Genomic DNA, 26,114 nt, shown 5'->3' with positions numbered 1-26,114 from the left:
GCTGAAATACAGTTGCCTATCGACATTGGAAGTCACTAATATCAAATTGTGCAATGATCCAGGAAATTATGTAACTTTTTTTTTTTAGTGGATTGTTCGAAGAAAGAAGTGTGAAATTTTTTTTTTTGAATTGAACTCGAGTGTTTTATTTACATTTTTCTTTCCAAAAGATTATATTAAAATTGAAATTCTCCAATTTTCATCCACTTTGAATGCCAATAAATTATTAATACTTTCAGAAAAGACAAAACAAATCAGTACTTTTTATCTCGAATATTCCATTGAAATGGTATTTTATAAAAATAAAATTCGTGGTATCTGTGTTGTACAATCGCATTTAATTTGAATTTGGTGCGCTCCGTACCGAAATTATGCTCAAAGTGTCACACAGCTAGCGCCACGACGGAATTCAATGTAATCTATACTAAGTTGCCGCCAACTAGTGAAAAGACTTTTGCTCAGTTACAAACAACTGACTAGAACTCCATAGTTGTCCGTAGTGGCGCTAGCTGTGCTATAGTTTTGCATTTTATACAGTCTCTTATGGAACATAATTGCAGTGTGGTGCGCTCAAAACCCCTATCGAGAGTCGAATTGTTTGACGCTTGACATATACACAATAGTCGCATTTGAAGAGAGTCGATTGAGAAATCAAACGAAAAAGTTTAGTAGTTTTGCATTTGTCATCGGCAAAGTACTGTCAAAGGTCATCATTACACACAGCATTATATTCAACTTAAAAACGAAGGCCAAATCGGTGAAAATTAATTGTATTAACAAAGATGTCTCAACCAATGGAGGAACAAACATCGCAAAAAGTATTCGGTGGCTGTGAAGGTCCTGATGCTATGTACGTGAAACTTATTTCATCCGATGGACACGAATTTATTGGTATGTACCTTGGACCGCGACTCTCGTTCTCCGTATATAATGCAATGACAGACGAAGACAGTACACAATGTGTTGGGCTTTGTAAATATACATATAAAACAAAACGCAATTGCCATTTGTATTTGTTTAAGATATCACACCACGGCAGCGTGCACCAAACAGAGTTTTTTTTTTACATCTCTCGAATTCCAATAATCATTTGCGTCGATTGTGTTACCTTGTCAATTAACTGTGTGATTTCGAATGCAACGATAAATTCGATTTGTTGAAACAATTTTTCATTTTTCATGCGATGAAACAATTTTTCATTCAGTGTAATAATAATAGTAACTTTTGTGATTTTTTTTTTGTCTCTTCCAAACAAAAAATATAGTGAAACGGGAACATGCATTGACATCGGGCACAATCAAAGCTATGCTGTCGGGACCGGGCCAATTTGCTGAAAATGAAGCAAACGAAGTGAACTTCCGTGAGATTCCGTCTCATGTACTGCAAAAGGTGTGCATGTATTTCACATACAAAGTTCGATACACAAATAGTTCTACCGAAATACCTGAGTTTCCAATAGCACCGGAAATTGCCTTGGAGCTGTTGATGGCAGCTAATTTCTTGGATTGTTAAGTCTCACATTGCGAAACATCTGAATGCAATGTATTTTTTTTCTCTCACACACATCTTATACTACTTTCTTGAAGTCAATATTTTCCAACTTTTGTAAAAAACAAAAAAAAAAAAACAAACAAAACGATAAGAATCAAACGGAACATTAAAATTCTGCATTATTTAAAGGAAAGTCAAGCGTATTTTTAATTGTGATTAAATTGTGTTTATTTTCAAATTGATTTTTAAATTCGGAAAAATGGAAAGGTGGCCTGTTCGATATGTAAAAGATCTATGAGAAAACAGACAGCACCAGCTATGCCTTCGTACAAACTAAATGGCCGATCTGGTGTATTTGCCTCACGAATGAAACGAGACTTGGTTAGAAAGTTTGCAAACTTTATCGCTCGATACAAATACATGGGGTTTTGAGTGACCTTGTACAGCATCAGAAAAGTATATCCATTGCCACTAATTCCATGACACAGTGATGGTCCTTTTCGGAGTAGTCCTTTTTCCCAAATTAAATCGGCGGCTCTCTTACAGCCATCCAAGTATTTTTCATTGTTGAAGATTTGATATGCTCGCAGAAGAAAGTATACAGCACCAGGCGCACCGTGACACCAATGAACTAGTCGCTTTTCAGTATTTCGTTTTCTATCGCTAGCCAGTGCTATCGGGAAGTTTCCATCGTGCTCTTGCAATGCTGGAAAGGATAAAAAAACATTTATTGATCAATAAACGCTGACACATTTTTTAGAAAGCGATTTTTTTTATTAATTTTTGATGAAAAGACATGTAATGGTCAATATGCAATAGAAATTTTAAAAAAATGAATAAATCTAGAAAACATTCATAAAAGGAAAAGCTGCCGTTGCCGGATGAAGTAGATCAATTAGATAGCAAACTGTTCCAGCCAATCCCTCGTATAGACTCCATGGGCAATCCGGGCGTCTGGCATGTCTTACAAACTCGTGTTGTGATAGAAATTTTGCAAATTTGGTGGCTCGATACAAATATTTTGGATTGTTTGTAAGTCGGTACATTATTAATGAAGCATATCCATTCCCAGCCACCCCATGACATATTCCCGGTCCTTTGAACAATAAGCCTCTTTGCCATATCAAATCGGCGGCACGTTCACTTGCCACCAAATACTTTTCTTCTTTGAATATGAGATACGCTTTGATCAGCAGATAAATTGCACCCGGTGCTCCATGACACCAGTGCAGTAAACTGTTGGCGTTGCCGTGATATGCATCTTCCATATCACAAGGGAAATTTCCTTCGCTATCTTGCAGTGCTGGTAATTTTGTATAAAATCAGGAATAGTAAAAAAAACCAAATTACCGTCAACATAACTGGTGTTAATAAAACTTACCCAAAAATGCATCGATGGTGTCCTTGATGTCGGCCTCATAGTCTTTCGGTATTGGAATCGCACCAGATGAATCAATACTAAACCACGGTGACTCCAATAACATATGCAAAATTCCACTAAGACCATGTGCAGCACCCAGATATTCAGTTCCATGATATTGATACATCAATGGAAATGTACTTCGCCGTTCTTTCGAGTATTGTCGTCCGCTTTTCACAACTGATTCGCACAATTCAACGATTGCTTCGCTTGAAAATGGTTTTGGCTTTAGTGTTTGATTCAACCAGTATACACCACTCAAAAAACCAGCACGACCCACTAGCAATTCATCACCGCCATGCTTACTGTAATTAACCGGTTTGCACGCTTCGAATCCTTGTTCAAAGTCTTTCAAGTCTTGTTGTAATGTGTCTGGCTTTTGAGTGAGCTCGGATATGGCCGCAGAAACGGCATATATTCCAGCATTACCGCATAAAAAGGCACAACGTTCATCTCTTGAACGTGAATATTGTTTGGCATTGCGTTTGGCTCGATTTATATAAAGTTGAGCATTTTCTCGTGCTGACGTTTCCTGAACCAATTCATTGGTTTGACATAAACGTAAAAACATAAATGCAATGCCTATAAATAGTAAATTGGATTTAAATTAAGAATAAAAAGTTAAAACAATAGTGTAATATAGCACCTGCATCGCCAACATACAAATCACCGCGTGAGTCTCCGCCTTGTGTATTTTCCACAATTTGTTGTACGTATGTTTTTATCAAATTTCGCACATAAGTTTCATCCACCTCAACTGGCTGCCCTTTAAACTCTTCATACGGATTGTTGAAGTATCTTTGTTCCATTTTGATTTAGATGTTCGAAAATTATTGTCCAACGAAAAGTATTGATACATCTGACAGTCGTAAAATTGTTTACAATGAACAACTACGATTTGGTTTTGCAGTTGACATGTCTACGGCAAGAACGAAGTACTAGAATTGTTATCGCTAAATAAAGGACTATATTTAAAAGCAATATTATGGAACATTCATTACCAATGCTACCATTTCAGATAAAAACAAAATATACATAGCTATAAATAATTAACATTTTACATCGTATTACCTTGAATTCAAGGTTCAATCAGTATACTATTAATAATTTGCTGGAAATAAAACTGTACGCAGTAAAACCATCAATTTGGATTGCATTTTATTCACAATTCACATTGAAAATAAATTACGTGTACATTGGATCGGGCAAATAAGTTTTGTTCCGGTGTTTTATCATTTTTCACTATCGGAGCAGTAGTCAATAAATTTACGAATAAATATGCATTTATTATATTATATTTCCTTGGTTGGGATCATGAGCATGGTCGGAAATTTCGACTTTACCCGGTAGACATGTATTTTATTATTTCAAAGGAAATTAGTTGTAAATTTCATCAAAATTATTTATATTTCTTAGAATTAAATGTGTGTCTGGATTTAAAAAAAAAAATAGCATGTCTTTAGATTTAAGCATCATTTTTAAATTGTTAAATTACAACAACGATGACGATTGTTACATACACAGTTGGTTGTCACAATAAACCAGAGACTGTTCCTCTGAGGAAGAGGATCGGTGAGGAGGATGAAAAAAACATTATTCGTAATGAAAATAGCTTTTTAGCCTCTCAGTCCTCTCCTCCTCCTCTGAGGAACAATCTCTGCAATAAACATACATTTCTAAAAATATGTCGAGACTCATTTTTATTGATTCTACACTGCGATCAGTCAATTTTTATAACGTGTCGATATCAAAATCCATGGCTATGATTTTTTTTTGTATGTGAAAATCTCATTTAAATCTAAAAATGTAATTACAACAACAAATCTATGTAAAAAAAATCATGATGCCCTTTTTCATCAGGATTTGAGCTCACTTTAATCCTCACCCATTCATTTTTACCAAAGGGTTTTTTCAAATCTACCTCCTCGAACAGGAGGCATCCTTTAGGAAAAGTAAGTATGCAGAAAGTTTCCTCCAGGAATTTTGATATCGGCACGTTATATAAATTGACTCACCCTATTCTATAAATTACACATGCTACTATTTATCTAAACATCTAATGAATGTGATGCATTGAATGTGTAAATAGATTTGGATATGGACCCGTTTTTCTTTTCTTTTTTTGAACATCACATCTTTAAAACGAGACGGAGTCACAGAGATTATGGCCAAGTTGTGAATAATGATTATAATAGTAAAGCTGGGTGAAGAAGTCGGAGTTCCAAACTCAATTGGAATGATTCTCGTCGCTGCAAAATAAAAACAGATTTATAGGTATTTTTTAGTAAACGGACTCACAAAACCAAAACCGCATAAACCTTCGAAAGAGATCAGCTTGAACAAAAAGTTGCCTCTCATACACATTACACATATTTTAACTAATATTAAACCGAGTTGTTCCATAAAAAACGAAGTGGCTTGATTTCGTCAGTGGCTATGGAAAACCACAATGTACTATGTATATTTGAATAAATGTTTAGTAGTGTCTTACGTTTCATTTGGTTCTGGCTGGCTTTGATTCAGTAATTTTTCTTGTCCACTCCAAACATACACCGCAGATCTATAAATGGGAATTGACTTTAACTTCCATTTTGAAAAGAAAAAAATCAAGTGCCCTTACCTCAATGCGTGGTCTGGAATGTTGTTGGCGAGATAAAATAGATAAATGTTCATTACCACAGACCATGTTCTGAATACACCAAGGAAGAAAGCAACTGCACCGTACAGAATACCGAAGAATATTGAAAGTAATATCTCAATTGTGATTATGAAATAAAATGCAGTTTGTGAGATTTTTTTCGGAGAACACCACCATCCACGATGATTTTTCGTCGGCATACCGATCAATTGATAATATCTTTTTGTCAAGCATTTGGTGTATATCCAATTCAATGGAAATTGACATAACAACAACTGTGCGAATCCATATAAGAAAGTTAGAGATCCTGGTAAAAATGAACCGTCCAAATAAATGCCCCACACAAAAACTGCACCATAACGACCATCGACAATTTCGCAAATAACCCATGGTCCAAATGCGAGATAGAAACAGTAGAATATCACTGGCCAAACGATGCGGTCTACACTTGCCAAAATCCAAAATTGCTGAACAATCGACATAGATGTGCGACAACTAGCACGTTTTCGACTCAATAAACCGACTGCAAAGAATAAAATAAATCTTAACATATGAACGAGTGCTCAATTTTTGTAAACGTTTACTTTTAATCAGTTCGTGCCAAAGTCGTAAGAAAATCAACGGCGCAACGCACAGTATTAGCGAAAACCAAAAGAGACTTTTGAAAATCGTTGTAGCATCTGTTCTCAAAACGAATAGTGCCAGTATGTCGAAGTCAAGTAATTGTGTTTCATCCAATTTAAATGGTTGCGTCACTTTGTTTTCACGGTCCATGTTATCTGTAACGATAACAGTGATATGATGCAAACCATTCTGATAGCGTTTTGGATCCCAAGGTGCAACAAAAAATTTATCGTTTATCTGTTCGCATGTTGCTTTAAATTCGCCATCTATTTGCACGCCACAACTTTTTATTCCGGCCGGTGAAAATGCCAATATTCGAATATGCGTTGATTCTGTAAATTGAAATTTTTATTTTATTTTTTATAGTCTTGAGAAAATTTTATAAGTTTTGAACGAACCCAATTGAATTTTGGCTTCATGTCGATGTGGAATATGAAATAGGGCATGCTTTGGATTCGTGATTAAAACGATGGGCCACGCGCCATGTTGAACGTCAACGAATGACAGCAATCCATGGTCGATTGCGGCAACACGAAATTTGCGACACACCTTCCAGTCGGCCACCTCAAGTTCGAGAAAGCTATTCGCTTGTAATGCATACATTCGTGGAACCATCCCGGCCAATGAATGTAAATGACCGCACATATACGCCAAACTTGTGTCATAATCACTGATAAGACGCCGTAAAGAACGATGCTCTTTGTTTTTGGTGATCACACATGTGGTTGGGTAGTGCCCAAACCAAATGGTGTAATTAACGCCCTGGCGACGTGACTCATCAACCAAATGTTGAAGATGATCGGTATCGTTTTGTGTTAACATTCCAACAAAATTGTATGGCCGCTTCGGTCCCGGTTCCAAACAAGCATCAACAGCGATAAATGAATACAAATCACCGTCGGAACCTTTGACCAATTGCGAATAGGAACGTCGATGTTTTGCTCCTTGTATCGAATATCGTTTGAAATGCGAGTTGTTCGACTGGCTCGGTGGAACGTTAAAATTATCTGAAACATTTAAACGCATTTTTGATAAATTTAGGTTTAGATAAAAAAAATTAAGTTCATTACCATGATTTCCACGAAGATCCAACCAAATGGTTTTATTTCGTATATTGGCTTTCGTAAGAATTTCATTGTAGATCTTCCATTCATCTTCGAATTGTTGAGAAATGAAAAAATCCTTTCCTCTTGCATCTGTTAAATCGCCAGAAGCCAAAACTACCGGCGGTTTAATCGTATCCAATGTTTCGGTGGCAAATTTTCGAAAATCGTGGATACGTTCCGCATCACGAAAAATGCTTATGTGAATATCAGAGATCTGAAAATAAAATCATCAATAATTTGAACATTTTTATTCCTTTGACATCAGTTCAATTTTACACCTACTTGTACAAACCAAAATAGATGATTTGGTTGGTTATTCATGCGTGTATGTTGCGCTTTGAATTTGAAGCTCTGTGACCGTTTTTCAATTTCTTCCTTGTCAAAATCATCGACATAGCCGGTGGATCGGGTCAAAAATATAAAAACCGATAAAATACCAATGCACACAATTATCACAATTTTCGTCTTCATTGTCCGAGCCGCTTGTCGAGTGTACACATCGAAGAATAAAATAGACAAGTATCACAACACAACCTGCACCGATCCTTTGGATTGATTTTTTTTAAATTGAGATAATTGCATAAGATTTGAGCTTCGACGACTTAAAAAACACTTTGTCCTAATGAATGATCAATTGCCTTGTAATGTCGTGGGCCACGACTCGTAGCTCTAGTTTGGTAGAAAATGTAGCGCCAGTTGATTTTTTGGCGTTTTCTACCGTTTTTTCTAGTTGAACATGCTGTTTAATTCATTTTATTGTGTATATGATTTGCGAATAACGACAATACAACGAAACTTGATAACATCGTTCTATATTCTAAACATTTTTTACGTGTTTTTGTTGTTGATGCCAGCATATCAGATGTTCTCTATCACATTTGTATGACTAATTTTTCTGTCAATAGATAAGCCTAGGCAATGGTGTGTAAGTGCGTGCGTTCTGACTTCTTTCTTTTTGGTGTTACCATTTTTTGTTTTGATGATTTTCACCTACTGACGAACATTCAGTATGCGCTCAGTTTGCTGATTTCTCTGCTCTGGAACAGGGTGTTCAAATTGGACACATATTTTTCTCTATCGATAATGGATGCAGACAAATTAGCTTTTTCCAATGAAATATACTAACGAATTCCATGCATCAATTAGTAAAATAAAACCAAAAATGTATAAACTCTTGCTAAACATCGGCACACCTCCATCGCTCTCTTTCTTTCTTTCGTGTGCTGCTTTCGGTTGTCGTTTTTCGGTGTGAGTGTGTTAGTGTGTGTCTGTACAATTTCATTTTGACAACCGAACGCATTCCATATCATTTTTACTCTGCAGAATAGACATTGTCTGTCATCGAGAGCACAGGCGATCTCGTTTCCGACTTTAATTCTCTCAATCTCTCACCTTTACAAATAGTCAAATTATTTTAATTTTTTTTTTTCGTTCAACTCGAAAATTCCACCAAATAACAACTATTGATTCTGTGCATCATTGTTTGATGCTATTTAACAAAATCAAATTCCGTGTGCCAATAGTAATTTAGTCTCGTTGTCATTTTTTTTGCTAAATATATAATTGAGATTAGGTGCACATAACACTTCGTTTTCATTGTATCTCATTTTGATTCGTGTTTAATTCTGAATTTGTGTTTCGCTGAGCGATATCATTGAAGAGGTTTGTATATTTTTGTATTTTGTTGAAAAATACATTGCAATTTGTGGAATGTTGTAATGTCTATATGAAAAGTGACAATGACATCACACATCAAGTACTTTAATAGTCATGTAGATGAGTGAGGGAAAAAAAATTGGAGCGGTGAAAGAACGCATGTATTGAAAATGTATAATTATGTGAAAGTGACAGTGATTAAATTCGATTGACCTAATGCATGCTATAACTATTAGTTGTGGCCCACTTTCCATTATAAATTGTTTGTCACTTGATATTGCAATGTTTTTTGTTATTTTTCTTTCATTTCAGGTTTACTTATAACGTACATTTTGTCATTTGTGCACTCGCCTTTACAGAGTTTTGAAATTTTCCGAATTATTCGAATTTGAAGGTAACGATGCCCGGTGGTAATGTTTGCGAAGAAAATCTCGAGCAACGCATCGAACGAATTCGTAAGAGAGATGAAGAGATCGAGAAAAAACATCGGGAAGCTGAAGCAGATCGTTTAGCTGCATTACAGGCGAATGCAATGGTTAAAATGACCGCACCATCCGATGATGAGTGGCCAAAGGCGCACAAGTACGATAAATTGGACTTCACATATGACGTGAAAAATGATGATGCCGACAGTGATGAGAAGAAAACAATGGATGAAAGTCGATTACAACGTCCATTTAAAAAATTTCCAGAAGGTCAAGGTCCACCGGCCGATCCGACGTACAATTTTCTAGCGGATGCCGAACGTGATGGTAAATCGCAAGCAAACATCGCTTCAAATGATAATAAGAATTGGCGTGCTAATAATAATAACAACAATAATAATAGCAATATAACTGGCGCATCGAACAACAATAATCGCCGTAATAATTCCAACAATAGTAGTTTCAATCGTGGACGAAATGGAGGCAAGGGGAAAAATCCATTGCAAAAAGGTAAAAGTGATGAACCAATTTTACGTAAAAATGATCGTGAACGTACAAACGAGGTACGACAAAATCACGAACCACGATTGCAACGACAAAAGTCAAGCGATGGCATGTGGAGACGCACCGATGATAGGAAATATGACGGCAAAGAAGTCAAAATTAACGTTCCAAATTCACCAACTGGCAAAAAGATCGATGGAAAAATTGGCGCTTTAAATTCGAATGCAAAATTAAGCAGTAAAGCATCCATCCAACAGCGTGCGATTCCAGCCAAATCAGATGCAGACAATTTACAACAAAAATTATCCGATTTATCGATTGAAAAGCGCGGCAATATCACCGTATCAGTCACTAAAGACGGTGAAGTCAAAAGTGTCAAATGTAAGACCCAACTGAACCTATTACAATTATTTGACAATTCTTTATTCATTTCGATTTTGATTTAATTACAGTGGAAGCAGCAAGAGTGTTCGGAACTGGTCGTGTTGGTGGCGGAGCTCTTATGCGGCAACCACATCAACAACAACAACAACAACAACGGCAACAACAACAATCATTCGTCTCGAATACAATGCCCGCTATGATGGATACGAACTTGAATGCAAATGCATCGGCATTGATTAACATGAACTATCCGGTGATTGATCAATTCAAACCGCCAAATTCGCAATTAAAATCTGAATCACTCATTCAGGCCCCGATTATAACACCAAAGCCAATCATAAATGGTGTACCCTTTAAGTTGCCAAGTGTTCAAGACCGACTTGTCAAGAATCGTGTTTTCTTCGATGAAAACCTTAAGAACACAGTTCATTCTGGTAATGGCAAGTCTTATGCTGGCAATCAATGAACGATTTTTTCTAAATGATGATTCTTATCAAAAGGATCCATAAACAAAAAAAAAAACATAAATATGCATAGTTTGACACACCCCACAAAATTGAACTTTGAGATTTAGACAAAGTACGTCACGTTAGAAATACCGTGCATTTGATAACGGATTTTTTTTTTTTGGTTGATTATCAGTTCGTTTAATATAAATCATTCATTATTTCGCGACCAAGAAACATAAAGCAATTTATTAGAGTAATTTATCAAAACAATTTTGTGGAACGAAAAGTATTTATTATTTTGTGAACCGCTAGCAAGGTAGCACGTCAACGCATGCGATGCACACAATGTGAACCATGTGTTATGACATTAAAAAAAAAAAATTTCATCTTTGACTATATAGAATATCTCGAATGAGTTTGAGCTAAGAAAAAATTCTTCTTTTCGAACAAATCGGGCTCTTTAAATAACATTGATATTTATTTATTCCTAAAATCAAAATGAGACGAAAAAAAAACCAAGCGATTATTTAGTATTATTCTTTCTTTTTTAATGTTGGTTGATTGCATAAGAAATTATATCGAAATTCTTTACATTTTGATAGAAATTTAGAATCATCATTTTTGAAACATTGTACCTTTTTGTTTTGTTTATTGACTATATTGTAATTGAAGTTTAACAAAATTGTGAAGAACGAAAAAAAAAAACTTTATGAAAATACATTTGAGAAAAACATCATTTCAATAATCTAAATAGCATTTCTTTATGTGAATCAAACAAATATCCCTACTCTGTTATACATCGATTTTCATAACACCAGAATTTTGGCGAAATGTTAAATTAACATAACCATTCTCTTTGTGCACCTCATTCTCGTTGAACATAAAACAGCCTAATCGAGCGAATGAATTATTTCGTTTCGTTGAAATGGCTTCATCTGCTGACGTTCGCGACAATATTAAGTGGAAATAATACAATATACCGTGAATAGCATAACTGCCGCCGCTGCTGATGCTGCTGCTGCTACATGGTTCCGGATTAATCACTGGCCTATCCAATCCCACAAACAGTTCATGGGTCGACGAATAGAATTCATCGTTTAATCGCAGACTGCCTATGTGAAATGCTTCGTATAATGTTTTGCATGTGGGCAAAAATTCGGGTAAATCTAAGTGTAATGTTGTTGCATATTTATTTATTAACGATCCAATTTGAAGACGATCCACTATTTCTGGTTGGGTTACACGGCAAAATGTGCGTAGCCATCGTGATTGAATGACATTACAATAAACGTCCACTTGATCAGGCATCATGAAACCTTTTTTTGTTAATTTATTATCTTTTAAAAGACCATAATTGGCTACATTACTCGAGATCAATGCACCGAGGTGGTCAATCAATGGCAATATAATCAAATCGAAGACATCGCTTACGAATAACGCATCATGCGGATCATCAATAAATACTATGTTATTCATTGATATACAATTTGTTTTGGATATGAATGTCACGAAATTGCAGGCTTCTCTTGAGCAATATAATTTTTTGAGGCGTTTCTCTTTTAGCAATGCTATGCCAACCGAGGGAAATGGTGAAAAATCTAACACATTATCGATGTATATAAGTTCTCTTGCTGGTTTTGGTTTTCTAGGCTTGCCGCATGGTAGCGGTGATCTTGGTTTTGGTTTTATTGTTCCAAATCTTCTGGTTATTTCAGCGAACGCTTCGAATTCTAATGCATCAATCAGATCGATGTCATTTAAAAATCGCACCATTTCTGTGGTTAATCCCGTATACGATTTAGCATATGTATCATAATAGTGTTCGAGGGCCAATATTCCATTTGCTGCCGAAACAGTGACATTGAGATTTTGTAATTTTTGTGTATTTGTAAAACGATGTTTTAAACGAAATATGGCAGTCTCCCAGCAGCACTGTTGCTCACCAATCGATGCATTATGATTCCGTGGATCTGTGCTTATTATAATTGTTTCCTCGGGATCGAGTGACATTTCAAACCAAACACAAAAACCATCCAAAATACTCTCTGGTATATTATATGCTAAGCGCACATCTTTGGTAATTTGTCCATTCATCAATGAGTACATTTGATCCAAATTGTTGAGATCCACGCTCAATGCTTCTTCGACTTTTGTAATTAGCGTAAAATCGGTTAATTGTTCGATGTAACATGAATCGTATGGTTCATCTTGATTATTTGAACTAAGAGTATAGTTTTGAAGAAAAATGGTATCGGTAAAACTATTTGTATTTATAACATTTGATTCCATTGCCAATTGTGTTGATTGAAAACCGGCTATATACAGTTTGACACGTGCTGGTATTATTTGACCATTTGCTTTGAGAAGAAATTCTTTGGCATTTATAAGCGTATCGAGCAAACCTTCACCAAATACACCGCAATCCATTGTTTCCGTTACAACTAAATCAACCTTTCCACCTAAATCAAGTTCGGCATTCAATTTGTTCGAATGTTTTGCTATCAATTTTATTTGATCACCGCATCCATTGCGATGAAATGCTTCCGATGCCATTTGACACATAACCGATGAACTATCACAAGCTGCTATCTGTGTGGCGCCCGCCTCTTTTGCGTATAATGCAAACAGTCCGGTTCCCGTACCAATATCAAGCACACTCACTTGATTTCGTTGCTGAATTGCCTTAGTAATAGCTGCTTTATATTTTTTATTACGATCCGCATCATTCAACATACCAAAATGCCATCGTTCAACCAATCGATTTTTGACGTTGTCCAAGTTTTGATACGACTTTAAATAGTTCGGTTCGATTGAAAGAATTTTCTCAAAACAGCATTGGGCTGCCAGAAGATTTCCATTCCTGTAAAATAGAAAAGATGAATTTGTTGTTGGTTTTTATTAATTTTGAAAATAAAAAGAAACGAATATATAAAACAAAAAATGCTCGAATTTATTTATTTTATTTACCTGGCCAAAGCCGTTCCAAATCGATCCAATCTATTTAAATCTTCAGGCGTTAGTTTATTATTAATATTTTGTTGGTTATTCGGTATTGGTCGGTTAACAATCATGGGAAAAATCTCATCCAAATTATTTTCTTTATTCGGTTCGACTAGGACAAATGGAAATATGCGTTGGAATTCATTTTGATCGTCCAAGCCGATCAAATTATCTTCGTATTGTTCCATTAAAAAAAAAAAACCGCATCAACGTCACAACTGTACACGATTTAACCGAGAATAAAAAGCAGCGCTGCACACTTTGACAACTTGCTTCGAATGCACGCAGTTCACACCTAGTTTTTTTTCTCTCTGCACATTCACTTGCTTGCCGTTTTAAAAAAAAATCCCATCCATTACATCATTATTAAATGAATATTCTTATTCGAATCTATTCTCTCGCTCTAATATTCGGCTGTGTTGCATTCAAAAATTTTCTATTTCATTTAATTTTACTCGATTGCTTATATAAGTAACTCTGACATACGGTGCAGTTTTGGTGGTCGCGTTGCTGCCGCTATTTCTTTTTCGGTGTTTTCTTTGATCACAGTGTGAATATGAGCATATTTGTTTATGTAAACATAGTGAGGTTATTATAAAACTGACTTTTTTTCCACTTTGAAATTGACAGAAAACATCAGCTGGAGTTGAAAGCTGTTATGCACCGTTCACACTATTCCCATATACAATTTATATTTGCATCGCAAAATTATAATTTTATGTTAGAAAAATTGAGTGTATTTTTTTTTTGCTTTTCTCCATTAATTTTTGCATTCATTTGAAGAGACACATTTATTTTAAGCGCATTTCTGAATTGCTCACTTTGAGTTGAATCAAACTATTCACCACAATGGTCAAACTACATTGTCTGCCGCGACTTTTAAAAGTTTTATTGAGAAGAAATTAGAAAAATGCCGTTTAATTTTTTTCTGGCTTACGAATAAATAATTTGAACATTTTTTTTAATTTTCTCTCGGTTGACCGCCTGCCAAATATAACTGAAGAAATTAAGATAATCATTTTGAATATATTCTCTGGTATTTTGGCATAAATGCACTTTGGTCTCATTAAAAAGATATTAAAAGAACAAATCACAAATTGTCTAGTTTATGATTATTTTGTTTTATTTAGTGATAATGAACATAAACAGAATAATAACCGATGAATGATATGAGTTTTGCTCACTTTGAGTTGAATAAAAAAAATACTCACCACATGCTATAATGTCTATTGTATCTGTCAAAAAAAAAAACTCTTTTTTCTGTCACTATCGCGTTTTGGTAAATAAAACTTGTTAGCTCTATACCATCCGTGTAAATTAAAATTTGAGGGAAAAAAAACAAAAAAATTCTATGAAAAATGGGCGAAAAACGAAAATACATGGAAGATGAGTTATCTAGGTAAAAATTGCCAACAATAAAACTATAAATTTCCTTTGGAAATTTTCGAATTTAGTGAAATATCAATTAACATTTCTAAACGTTTACTATTTCTCTCGAATAGGTTCGAAGCTGAGATTTCTAGTGCATCATCAAGCAATGGACCGAGTTCCAGTTCCAACAATATGTTCATTCCACATCAGTTAAGACCCGTTGTTTGTGCGAATACATACAGTCAAGTTCAACAAAAGCTGCAACAACATCCGCCATCGAGACATGCTCCTGTATTGAACAATGTGCCGCCTCCACCAATCGCACCAACATTCGTGTCCACATTTATGCCACATGATCATTCAGCACCGCCAGAAAAGTCATATTGTTCCGAGCCGACACCGGTTGTCTTGAGCAGTGCACCAAAATTATACACGAATCGATTGTCCATTAATCCAACCGAAGCGAAAATTGCACCTCAGGTAAAAACCGATGAAATTTAATTTGATAATAGCTATGCTATCAAATCTACTCTCATTTCAGATCGATATTTCTACAATTCAATTCGATGTAACACAAAAATTGAAAAAACTTAAAACAGAGAAAACAAACGGTCCAAATCCAATCGCCGAAGCAGCCATTCAAGCGGCCAAAGCATCGTCAGCTTTGCAAAACTTCCAAATCAACGAAAAACGGAAGAAAGATAAAAAGGTATGGTGGAAAGGTAAGAATATTATTGCTGACCTAATGAAACGTTCATCTTTTTAGGCGGTTAGAATGGCAGGCGGAGTTGTTTGGGAAGATCCGAGTTTGGCCGATTGGGATGGTGATGATTTTCGTATTTTTTGCGGAGATTTGGGAAACGATGTCAATGATGAACTGTTAACACGAACTTTCAACAAATATCCATCATTTCAAAAAGCAAAAGTCATACGAGACAAACGAACCGGCAAATCAAAAGGTTTTGGCTTCGTTAGTTTCAAAGAACCGCCGGATTTCATTCGAGCCATGAAGGAAATGGATGGTAAGAAAAACAGTTTTTCTTTTTTGTTTTATATTCAGTTCGTTGTTATTTTATACATTTATTTTAACACAGCACCAAATGCTTAGATGAACACATAAATATGAAAAATTTGTACCAGAGACCTTAACAATTAGATTATGCATGAACAATTTCGATGAGTATGTCGTGGAATTTTATTAAGTATAATTCGAAATTGATCAGGGTCAACGGCCCGGTCCCCAGTTTATTGTGATGAATAGATTGGGTGAATATGAAATGGATGGTTTTTGTGTTGTCGGTTTTTTGGTTGTTGTTGGATGACAATCTGCCTTCTTACGCTTGATGCGTCGACGTGTTTTTGATTTTGGTTTTTGCGTCGTTTGTGTAACCAATGGCGCTAAGGATTTACTTGCGTCGGTTGTGTTGTATATCTTTTCATCACTATTCAATGCGAACGTTGTATTTTCCACTGATATTGCTGATTCTGATGCAACTGGTACGGCATTTGCGTATTTTATGCCGCAAAAAATTACCAGGAAAAATCCAATTAAAGCCAACGGATTCATAATCTGTGTGAATGAGACAGATTAATAAAAATTGCGATTCGGGTTAGTTAATTAAAAAGTGACAAGTCTTTTTTATGTTCATTATAATTTTACTATACAATGTGAACCATTTCTCAAGCTAATGAATGTGATCTTTTGACTTAAGAGAGTTCGTTTTGTACGTGTATGCAATCAATTTTCTCCGTCACTTTCGGCTCCGATTTTAATTGAAACGCCCAAGTGATACTGATAATAATTCTCCATCATTATTCCAGTTTTCTACTTAATTTTTACAATGATCACCTAATTAAGAATGCAGAGCAGCGACAACGGTTTTTTAAAACGCGTTTCGATTCAACTGATTTCATGAAACAGTCATTGATTTCACATGAAAAGGTTTTTGGACTTTTGACTCTATGGCTAGGGGGTAGACACAAACTAGAAAACTAAAAAAACCAAGAAATATTAGGGCTTATTAGGTCCTGTCAAATGTACACGTTATATGCATATCGCATGCGATTTACTAAGAAACTTAGGAAAAATTAGCAATATTTGAGCCCGTGTCTCCCCCTAGCTCTATGGCCAGCATATCAGTGGGATTTTAGTGTATTTTTAATTCATTTTTCTAATCCGAAATTAGCACGTTTTTGTGGAATCTTTTTCTTTCAAAGTCAATTGATATAAATGTGTTGCACAAAATTTGAATCATTCGAACATCGGTTTTAATGCTACAGAGCGTCAACTTTTGAACTCGTTTCGCGTGGCTGACGTCAAAATCATGAAATTTTATTGCCACACAAATTGATAGTAAACAAATAATATAAACAAGAGATGAGGGAACACGAGAGGGAGAAATATTATTGGGGGGGAATCTTTATGTTCTATTTAACCATTAACAGTGTTTGTTCGATTGTGTTTTGCTATATAAATGCAATCAATTCATATGTTGTTTGTTTACTTGAAAATTTTACCAAAACAAATCCTTGATCATTGTTCTAAATTCTAAATTGCGTCAATTGACTATTGACACGCTTGTCAATTATAAACGTATGTGCTGTGGTTCATTATCTCTGGAAAATCACCGAACTCAAGCATTGCTTGAAAAAGGGGTTAGATTCGCTTGAGAGTAAAATGATTGTAATTTTTTTTCAAATTGCAATCTACTTAAATCCTTTTGAAACGAATAAAATCCAATGTTCCATACAATTCTGATTGACTTATCATCCAATGTATGATGGGTTCAGAAAATTGAATAAAAAAAATTATCAAGACGCCGTTGAATCGTTACGGGATGTCTGGCTTACAAATTGTTTTCGCTATAAAAATGCATCCTCTTATCAGAGTGGTGTAAATGGAATTTCATCTTAATTTTTGTTTGCGGTATGAATTGTATGCAAACTGTTGGCCGTACGATACGTATATTCGGTTTCTTTTGAAGTAATTTTTTACACTTGAACCGAATCAAAACACAAAAAAACATCGAAGGAGTAAGATTGTATGAATTTCAAAGTGACATATTGAAGTCTAATTCTATATTTAGATTCTGTTAATCAACAAACTTTGAACAAGTAAACAATTATTGGAATTTAACACTTTCTCAACATCATGGGCTGCTAGTAATGTTTATCACGACATTCCATAAAGTATACGCCGTAAACCCACTCGGCTCAAGGTTAAAATACATGGACAAGACAAACACATTTCTAACTCGTTTATTAGTTTTTACAACATTTTTTAAATGAAAAACAACAACAATCATATTTTTTAAAGAAAATGTTTCAAGTCCATTAGCCATTTTTTTTAGTCCATTTTCTCCCAATATCTTTCAATATTTGAACAATTATTTTTAATTTTTTTTTTATTCTTTGGGAATTTCATGCATCATACTCAAAAGGCAGATAGCTCATACAAAATTTAAATAAGACTTTTTCATATATTCACACGACAACCGCTTCGAAACGTGACTTTCACGTGAACATCAACGTCAATCGGAATTAATCAGTTATTTTTTTTTTTATTCATTACATGTTCATGAAATTTTTTCAACATAAATTTATTTTCATGACATACATCAACACGGTTGAAGTTGAAATTGAACAAACGTTTTATTTGAATTGAGAATGTTAATTAAATGTTGTTTAACGAGAGTCTTTTATTTTAATCAAGGTGGATTCTTGTTTTTGTTTGTTCAATGTACGCCTGATTTTTCTTGCCTCTTAAAAGCACTTTATTTTGTTTTCAAATTAAATTCAATTTCAAAACGATATTTTGAATATATTGAAGAAATTTTTTCTTCGATATTTTTCAATAAAATCAATTGACAATTTTTAGCTGAATTAATTACGAACATTAACATTTAAAATACCGGGGAAAAAGGCCGAAAGAAAATTCGTTCGCGAAAAAATATTTTCGTTCAGGAAAAAAATAATTTCTGAAAATCTTCCGAAGTTTTCAAAGCGCAGAATAGTCGTTTAAAACTCGTAGAAATTAGCGTTCAATAACTTTTTGTCTCTAAAAATTGGCAATTTTTTGTTGAAAACCAATTTGATGATGCTTGAAAAATGGCAAACCTATAGAAAATGTGTGCGACTAGTTCTGAATTCAACTTACGTGTTCCGTGTTTTGTTTGTAAATTGGGGAATAAAATTCCGATTATTCTCTCGATTGATTTAACAAATTGTCTCCGTAATAAATTGATGCGCAACACCTAATTGTGTACCGACTAGCTCGTTTCCAGGACTAAATTGTAACTGTTGAAAATGATTGTAAACGCTTCGGTTTTGTACTTCCGTTATCGATTCGTTATCTCGGCCTTAATTCATTCACGTGAACTAATTAAAAATAACTGTTGTAATTAATCGGTATTGAACATACGCACCGAACGATCCAAAAGCGGCAAACAGTAACCAGACAAATTAATAAAGGATTTTTGCTTTTGATGCGTATAAATTGAGGAATGTGCGCACATATTCAACGTGACTAAACACAACATTGCATTTCTGATGACTTTGTAATATAAATATTGATTTCTTTATTTCTCATTAAAATGCATTGCCCTCTGATTGTCGTAGCATCAGACTCTTGAATGAGTCTTATCGTTCAATTAATGCAAATGATGGAAAAAAAGTCGATGTCTACCATTTTTACAATATAATATAATTGGAATTCAGAAATGTTATTGATGCCAGCCCTCATCTATAATGACGAACCGTTTTTTCCTTTGTGTACATAGTAAACAATTGGAAAAACATTGATCATCACATTGAAATGTGCTTTCGATAAGAACCACGTCTCATTCTCATCATGTTATGTCGATGAATTACGTCTTCTCATTCGTTACTCTAGTCACGAACAAAATACTGATATAGTATAACAATTGAAAGCAAACGACGAAAAAAAATGGAACGCGGCAATGAACATATCATGAAAAGTGTGTAATTTTGCGTCCAAAGTTCAATAATTGCGATTGCGACATAACGAGCTCGCCCGTTTTTATTTATAAATAAATCTAATTGATTCCGTTATTGAAGGAGTTCAAGTGTAATGAAATTGTCTCAGCTCATTTTTTTATAAAATTAAGTCATATCAAAAATATTAATCTAAGCGACTCTTGCACGCGATCAACTTTTCGAATTAGACATAACATTTTGCACGAAATCAATTTGGTTTTTTTTCTTCTTACCATAGGTTTTTTTTTTTGCTTTCCGCTTTCTTTATAGGTCGATACGTCGGAAGTCGGCCGATAAAATTGCGCAAAAGCACTTGGAGGCAGCGAAGCTTGGATGTGGTCAAACGAAAGGAAAAGGAAAAGGCACAACTTTTACAAATGTTTAATAAATAAATGAACCACAGCAATTTGTTCGGAGAATGTTTTGATTTGATTCGGTTTAGGTGTAAAAATTGAATGTAATCCGGTCAATCCTGGAAAATTGAAAATCATTGTTTTGGATTTATTGATCGAAAATAAATATCTTTACCTATGAACCAAGAAAATTAGACTAAATAAAAATCAATTTGGTGAGAAAATTACGAAAAATCTCTTGTTTTTCTGTGATTTTTTTTTTTAATTTATTTCGCATCATAAATACTAATATCTCCTTGAAAATTCCGAGCAATGGTGAGAAAAAAAAAACTTATTTTTGGGAAATAATAAATGCTTTAAAGAAAGTTCGAACTTTGGTATAAAAAAATGATCCATTGCTAATATTCATAAAAATATTTCGCCAATGGATATCGTATCACAAATGCTACCAATGTACAAAACACTTGTACGAAAAGCAGATAATTCGTTAATCGTTGTTCATGCTGTGGTCCAAGCACAATCAATAGAAAATTAATCAATGTGAAATTATTGGTAGTAACAACACCATCCGCATCCTCCTGCCAGTCGATGATGCGTAACCAACGAAAGATTGTCACACACAGACGTCCAAGAATGTTCAAATCACTGTAGCGAAATTGTGTTTTGCTTGCTTCAAGTTGATTTGTGGTTGCATTGTATTTTGGCATACGATGACGCGGACAAGGCACGAAATGGAACAATTGAGGAACCGAATATAAAAAATTTATGATTTGCGGTATGAAAAACAATAGCAACGTCTTGCTGAAATGACCCAATATTCCGACAACGGCAAATGTCATTCCAGACAGATAACAAAATGTATCGCCAACAAACACACGCGCTGGATATCTGCAAAACACAAAAATAGCATCAATATTAAACAACCATCGATTAATCATCGATGTTCATTTGAACAAAGGAATATATAACACAAATAGAATGAGTTGAGAAAATTGATTCGAGTATTTTTATTTGCTTTTATTTCGTAATATTGTGATTGGCCATCGGTTGCTTCATAGTTCATTTATATAGCAAAATAACATTAATACAATTAAGATAATTATGATTTTTATTGAAAAATATAGATTTTTCGCTAGAACCATCATACAGACAATCTTTCTTTCACACTAATTTTCTTCTTCTTTTTCATTTCAATGTGATGCTAATCGATCAATTGATGATGAAATACACAATTTTGCCACAAAAAAAAAACGAAATGGAGTGCAATGATTGTGAGTTCATTGGTTTTGCACAACGCAAGAATGAACTATAACTAACCCTGCTTTAATTGATCAGATTATTAAGTAAAATAAAAAGCAAACAAAAGAACGGTTCGTGGAAGTTATTTGTTGTTGGCAAATTTGCAATACATTTACAATGGAGAGTTAAATGTTATCACAGATAAAATTCGGAACAAATTACTCAAAATATAAACAACCAAAATCTATATGTTATCAACTGATTGATACCAGTGACCGGTTCGCGCATATTTCTATGTTTGCCTAAATACGCTAGGTAGCATAGATATGCCAAGCATAGCCGCAAACGCAACCGACGCATCGCCGTTCACTCTATATGAACAATGCACATGTTCGTTTATGCAGACGACCGTGCGTATACAATATAGCTCGAATCGAATGGCGACGGGTGCGTTGCGGCTTGCGTCTCCGCTATGCTTAGCATAGCTATCAGGCATAGAAATATGCGCGAACCGGTCACTGATTGATACACATCAAAGCTAAACTAACTCATTATTCGATTGAAATACATATTTATCTAAATATTTATATTTTTGAAATAGATATTCGTTTTGTTTGTTTTGTTCCCAAAATCGGGACGATACGATAATAATAAATTTTAATTTATTCGTCGATATCACCATCATAGTGTGCATACGTATTGGTGAGCAGAGATTCATATTTCCAAGACTCTTTTGTGACCGTGTCGGGTGCATAATATTTGTCCGCATATCGATGCAAACGAATTAAATCAAGTTTTCCATCCACATACACTCCGGCTGATATGAGTGATTCGATGTGTGGTGCATCGATTTGATTGGGGGATCTTTGTTGTTGTTGTTGTTGTTGCTGTTGAATAACGTCATTATTAGTTATTAAATTGTTTGTAAAAATGGGCATAGACGCATTCATCGTACGATCACGTTGCACTTTTTGCGCAATATTCTCGGTTGAATCGTAGCAATATTGACAGTACCATCCGCCGTAATGATTTAAATCGCCGATTATCATGCCCGTTGTGGTTGCATTGAACAAGGCCAATGGGTCTTTTTTATAATATTCGTCTAGCACGTGTAATTGACATGCAGCACTGCCGAGAACCGTTTGCACCGGATGCTGCCAATAAAAACCGTATACGGTGTATTTCAAACGAAATCGAAGTGGCTGCGATTGTGACCAATCGCTATTCCATTTGGCATACTGTATGGCATTCCGATTCAATATTTCATCATATGAACTATACAAATAGATTTCATCGCCTTGTAATGAATCGATTTGATTGCGAAACATTTTATATGTTGTTTTCGGTGTGCATTTATGTTTTGTTTCTACAATTAGAATTTTTGATTTGAGTTTTTTCAAAAAGAAATTCGTTCCATGTTCGTTGGATTGTTGATGATATCGAAAACGATCCATTTTTGATGCAACACCATGTTCAGCATTGTTTGCATTTCGAATTTCATCGCAGAATATAAATAAATCGATTAAATCGTGTAATTCTTTGACCTGAATTTCAATCGTTGTCAAACTTAGCGCTGACGAATCAATGTGATAGAAAATTCGACGTGGTTTCGGTTCATTTTCTTCATGCTCGATAAAATTTGCAATTTTTTTTTCGTATTTCTTGGTAATGTGCGATGTCATAAATGCACGCCACACAACTTCGGGTTGACTGCAATCACGACCATGAAAATCTGCTTGACATTTACACACACAATCTTCGTCGTCGTCGTCGAATGCGTCGCTCATTTGGCGCAGGGTGGCCGATATCGGTAAGACGCTACTATTTCGAAAGCAAAACAATGAATCCAATGTAAAATTGGCCGGTTTGCCAGTGTGACATTCGAAAAATGCATCGCAAAATGTTTGGAGCGGTGGAAGCACGATTTTATGGTTATTATTGGCTATTGATGATGCTGATGCCGATGTAGACACCGCATTTGGCAATGATATGTCACTTTTCAGAAATTTCACTATGCGCTGTATTTTTGGATTGGCCAAATTATTCGATCGATATGCTTGCAATGATGAGTCATCGTCAATGTCATCAGACAGATTATTCGAATTATTTCCAAACAACACAAATCCGATTAACAACAATTGAATTGAGAACAGTGTCCATAAAATCAGCAATTTATCCCGTCGTCGTGTCGATTTCCAACATTGAAAATGCATTTTGACTAATTTTCTCACACAGTATCACACCCAAAAAAAAAATGTTTTTTTTTTCCTTCTTTTTTTCTCAGTCTTTACATGGTAAGTATATTGTTCTTGATTTTTGTGTCTTTTCTTCTATCGAATAGACCCTTTGAAATTCATTTCAAACATTTTTGTTGAGTATGAGAAAAACTTTCACTTTTATTAAATGCTAAACTCTTAAAAATTGTTATGTTTATGCCATCGCCCACTGAATTTTCTCTAAAGAATTAATCCATTCTATTCTTGTATACTCTTCTCCTGCGACTTGTACATAAAGCGCTTGACATTTTAAACGTTTTGACAGTATCGAGGTGAATTTCTCTACTATGTTTATCTATCTAAATCTACCACTAGCAACCGTACACGCAATCACAATGTAAAACAAATATGAAAATCGTTTTTTTTTTTTCATCATAAAAAATGATTTTACTCACTTATTGTACATCCAAAGAGCGACCGACGTTGCAAAATATGGCACAATGATGTGTAATGAAAATGCATGCTCCATGCGCGTGTTTGAATCTTGTGTCATTTCAATGATATTGAATACGATGATCGATGCGGCAATAATCAGCGATTGTCCCGCTTCCAAACCATTTATTCCAGCCAAAATGTTAATTGCATTGGTACAAAATACGGCCAACATGCCCATATAGAAGTAGTATAGAATGCCTGTCAATCAAAACAAATCCAAAGTTCATATTTAGTCTAAAATGGTGTCGGCTGATACATTTGTTTGCATCAAATCATCATACCGATGTCAATCGATGACCCGAGAATATTTCGCACAAAAATCGGTAAAATAATTGTTGTTCGATTGAAATTTACATAGTACACCATGAGCAATGGCAACGATGCAATTGTTGGAAGTAATAATTTGTGACGCCATCGCAAATTTAAAACATCGTCCGCAAATCCTAATAGAATCATGCAACAAATCGACAACAGTGCCGATATCAGTTCGACCAACTGAAAAAATTAAATGGATTTTGTAGAAAATGATATCGGATGAGGAATGAGTAACAAAGTCATTGTGAGTCATACCTGATTATGTGAAAATTCATTGATTTGCTTTTCGCTGAACACAAATGGCACTGGTATGAATAAGAAGAGAGCTATCAGAAATACGCAACCGGTCACAACACCCATCGCCTCCGGGCTGCAGTGAATGAGAGAAGATAAAATGGAAATGTCACTGATTGATTTAATTGTACTTATAAGATCAACGGAAATATACGATGTAATCGCACACACATTTTCGGTTTATCGCTCTTGCACAAGTCATTGCCAAATAAATTGGCCGCTATGAACATATCGCGTAGGCTCGGTATCAAACGTTTTGTTAAAAAAAATGCGCACACAGATATTGCGCAATTTATCAACAATGAATAACTTAAATTTAACATTTTTTTTTGAAACAAATAAAATTTGAGTTTGACGAGAATAAAATTAGTTGATTGTTTTCATCATCTTTCTTCTGACACATGCGACCGTGGAATCGAATTGTCAATGCCGCAAACTACACAATAAACATTGAATGACATATGGTGGTGGTGAATTAAACTGCTTCTTTATGTGTGGTGGATTGTCGTTTTATATTTAAAAAAACATATATATGCGATAGAGTAGTTGTAAAACCTTTTTCTTTCTTGGCATTTTCAAGAAAAAATTAAGTTACATTTTTATTCGTTTATTATAATAAAAATTGAATACTGAATAATATTTTCTAGAATAAAACTGACATTAATAATAACAATAGTTCAAACAATTCATTTAATAATTATATTTAGGGTTGTATATCCATAATTCCGGTAATGCCGCATTATTTTGACACAGATCATCCATTGATCAGAAGTGGCACCAAATCACTGTGTTCAGCGAAGCCCGTGTGATGAAAAGAAATCCTGACTTGGCATCCAACGATTTCTTTTTGTTCCCGAGCGTGAAAAAGAAAATGCGTTGACAACGATTTGCAACGCCCGAAGAAGCAGTTGATGCGTTCAAAGCACACGTTTTGGAGGTGTCTCACGCGGAATGGCATAAATGCTATGACAATTGGTTCAAGCGAATGCAGATGTGTAACGATCATCATGGCGAATATTTTAAAAAACAATAAAGCCATTTTTGATAGAAAGAGTAAAAGTAAAGGCATTTCGCATTTTGAGTTGTGGTCAACCCGCTCCTTTTTCAGAAATAGAAATAACACAAGAAACATTTAAGTT

The 26,114-nt window shown here is 34.8% G+C and overlaps 8 protein-coding genes across 10 annotated transcripts; 3 read left to right on the top strand and 5 right to left on the bottom strand.

Moving 5' to 3' along the window:
* Positions 1-629: 629 nt before the first annotated feature.
* LOC116341674 (elongin-C) lies at positions 630-1,685 on the top strand. Its single transcript, XM_031768882.1, has 2 exons — positions 630-891; positions 1,265-1,685. Exons 1-2 carry the CDS (start codon positions 783-785, stop codon positions 1,510-1,512), a joined length of 357 nt encoding a protein of 118 aa, XP_031624742.1. The 5' UTR covers positions 630-782; the 3' UTR covers positions 1,513-1,685.
* A 9-nt stretch (positions 1,686-1,694) lies between these two features.
* LOC116341673 (lanC-like protein 3 homolog) lies at positions 1,695-3,858 on the bottom strand. Of its 2 annotated transcripts, none has more exons than XM_031768879.1 (3): positions 3,558-3,858; positions 2,873-3,493; positions 1,695-2,197 (listed from the first exon to the last, which is right to left on the bottom strand). In XM_031768879.1, exons 1-3 carry the CDS (start codon positions 3,718-3,720, stop codon positions 1,737-1,739), a joined length of 1,245 nt encoding a protein of 414 aa, XP_031624739.1. In that variant the 5' UTR covers positions 3,721-3,858; the 3' UTR covers positions 1,695-1,736. The 2 variants fall into 2 exon arrangements, with proteins under 2 accessions (XP_031624739.1, XP_031624740.1); XM_031768880.1 differs by lacking the exon at positions 1,695-2,197 and adding an exon at positions 2,243-2,794 and having other exon boundaries at positions 3,558-3,856.
* Positions 3,859-4,044: 186 nt separating this feature from the next.
* LOC116341731 (transmembrane protein 62-like) lies at positions 4,045-8,160 on the bottom strand. Its single transcript, XM_031768974.1, has 7 exons — positions 7,562-8,160; positions 7,244-7,493; positions 6,572-7,180; positions 6,134-6,505; positions 5,532-6,072; positions 5,403-5,471; positions 4,045-5,160 (listed from the first exon to the last, which is right to left on the bottom strand). The coding sequence occupies exons 1-7, from the start codon at positions 7,748-7,750 to the stop codon at positions 5,139-5,141; spliced, it is 2,052 nt and encodes a 683-aa protein (XP_031624834.1). The 5' UTR covers positions 7,751-8,160; the 3' UTR covers positions 4,045-5,138.
* Positions 8,161-8,588: 428 nt separating this feature from the next.
* On the top strand, positions 8,589-11,093 carry LOC116341590 (uncharacterized protein DDB_G0287625-like). Of its 2 annotated transcripts, none has more exons than XM_031768744.1 (3): positions 8,589-8,941; positions 9,330-10,245; positions 10,317-11,093. In XM_031768744.1, exons 2-3 carry the CDS (start codon positions 9,336-9,338, stop codon positions 10,712-10,714), a joined length of 1,308 nt encoding a protein of 435 aa, XP_031624604.1. In that variant the 5' UTR covers positions 8,589-8,941; positions 9,330-9,335; the 3' UTR covers positions 10,715-11,093. The 2 variants fall into 2 exon arrangements, with proteins under 2 accessions (XP_031624604.1, XP_031624603.1); XM_031768743.1 differs by having other exon boundaries at positions 9,248-10,245.
* A 127-nt stretch (positions 11,094-11,220) lies between these two features.
* LOC116341589 (protein arginine N-methyltransferase 9-like) lies at positions 11,221-14,349 on the bottom strand. The gene is made up of 2 exons (XM_031768742.1): positions 13,665-14,349; positions 11,221-13,557 (listed from the first exon to the last, which is right to left on the bottom strand). The coding sequence occupies exons 1-2, from the start codon at positions 13,883-13,885 to the stop codon at positions 11,490-11,492; spliced, it is 2,289 nt and encodes a 762-aa protein (XP_031624602.1). The 5' UTR covers positions 13,886-14,349; the 3' UTR covers positions 11,221-11,489.
* A 605-nt stretch (positions 14,350-14,954) lies between these two features.
* On the top strand, positions 14,955-20,627 carry LOC116341564 (RNA-binding protein 42). The gene is made up of 5 exons (XM_031768709.1): positions 14,955-15,096; positions 15,200-15,548; positions 15,610-15,777; positions 15,835-16,090; positions 20,334-20,627. Exons 1-5 carry the CDS (start codon positions 15,056-15,058, stop codon positions 20,453-20,455), a joined length of 936 nt encoding a protein of 311 aa, XP_031624569.1. The 5' UTR covers positions 14,955-15,055; the 3' UTR covers positions 20,456-20,627.
* A 5-nt stretch (positions 20,628-20,632) lies between these two features.
* On the bottom strand, positions 20,633-25,389 carry LOC116341562 (UDP-N-acetylglucosamine--dolichyl-phosphate N-acetylglucosaminephosphotransferase). The gene is made up of 5 exons (XM_031768708.1): positions 25,147-25,389; positions 24,937-25,051; positions 24,648-24,861; positions 24,327-24,564; positions 20,633-21,304 (listed from the first exon to the last, which is right to left on the bottom strand). The coding sequence occupies exons 1-5, from the start codon at positions 25,296-25,298 to the stop codon at positions 20,815-20,817; spliced, it is 1,209 nt and encodes a 402-aa protein (XP_031624568.1). The 5' UTR covers positions 25,299-25,389; the 3' UTR covers positions 20,633-20,814.
* On the bottom strand, positions 22,106-24,267 carry LOC116341561 (beta-1,4-mannosyl-glycoprotein 4-beta-N-acetylglucosaminyltransferase). Its single transcript, XM_031768707.1, has one exon. It carries the CDS (start codon positions 23,866-23,868, stop codon positions 22,318-22,320), a length of 1,551 nt encoding a protein of 516 aa, XP_031624567.1. The 5' UTR covers positions 23,869-24,267; the 3' UTR covers positions 22,106-22,317.
* Positions 25,390-26,114: the final 725 nt, after the last annotated feature.

This window comes from Contarinia nasturtii, unplaced genomic scaffold, assembly GCF_009176525.2.
Source record: "Contarinia nasturtii isolate CC-2019 unplaced genomic scaffold, AAFC_CNas_1.1 Cnas_scaffold_745, whole genome shotgun sequence".
Classification (NCBI taxonomy): Eukaryota; Metazoa; Arthropoda; class Insecta; order Diptera; family Cecidomyiidae; genus Contarinia; species Contarinia nasturtii.
Note: the sequence above shows the minus strand (reverse complement) of the source record. Positions and strands in the feature narration are given on the sequence as shown.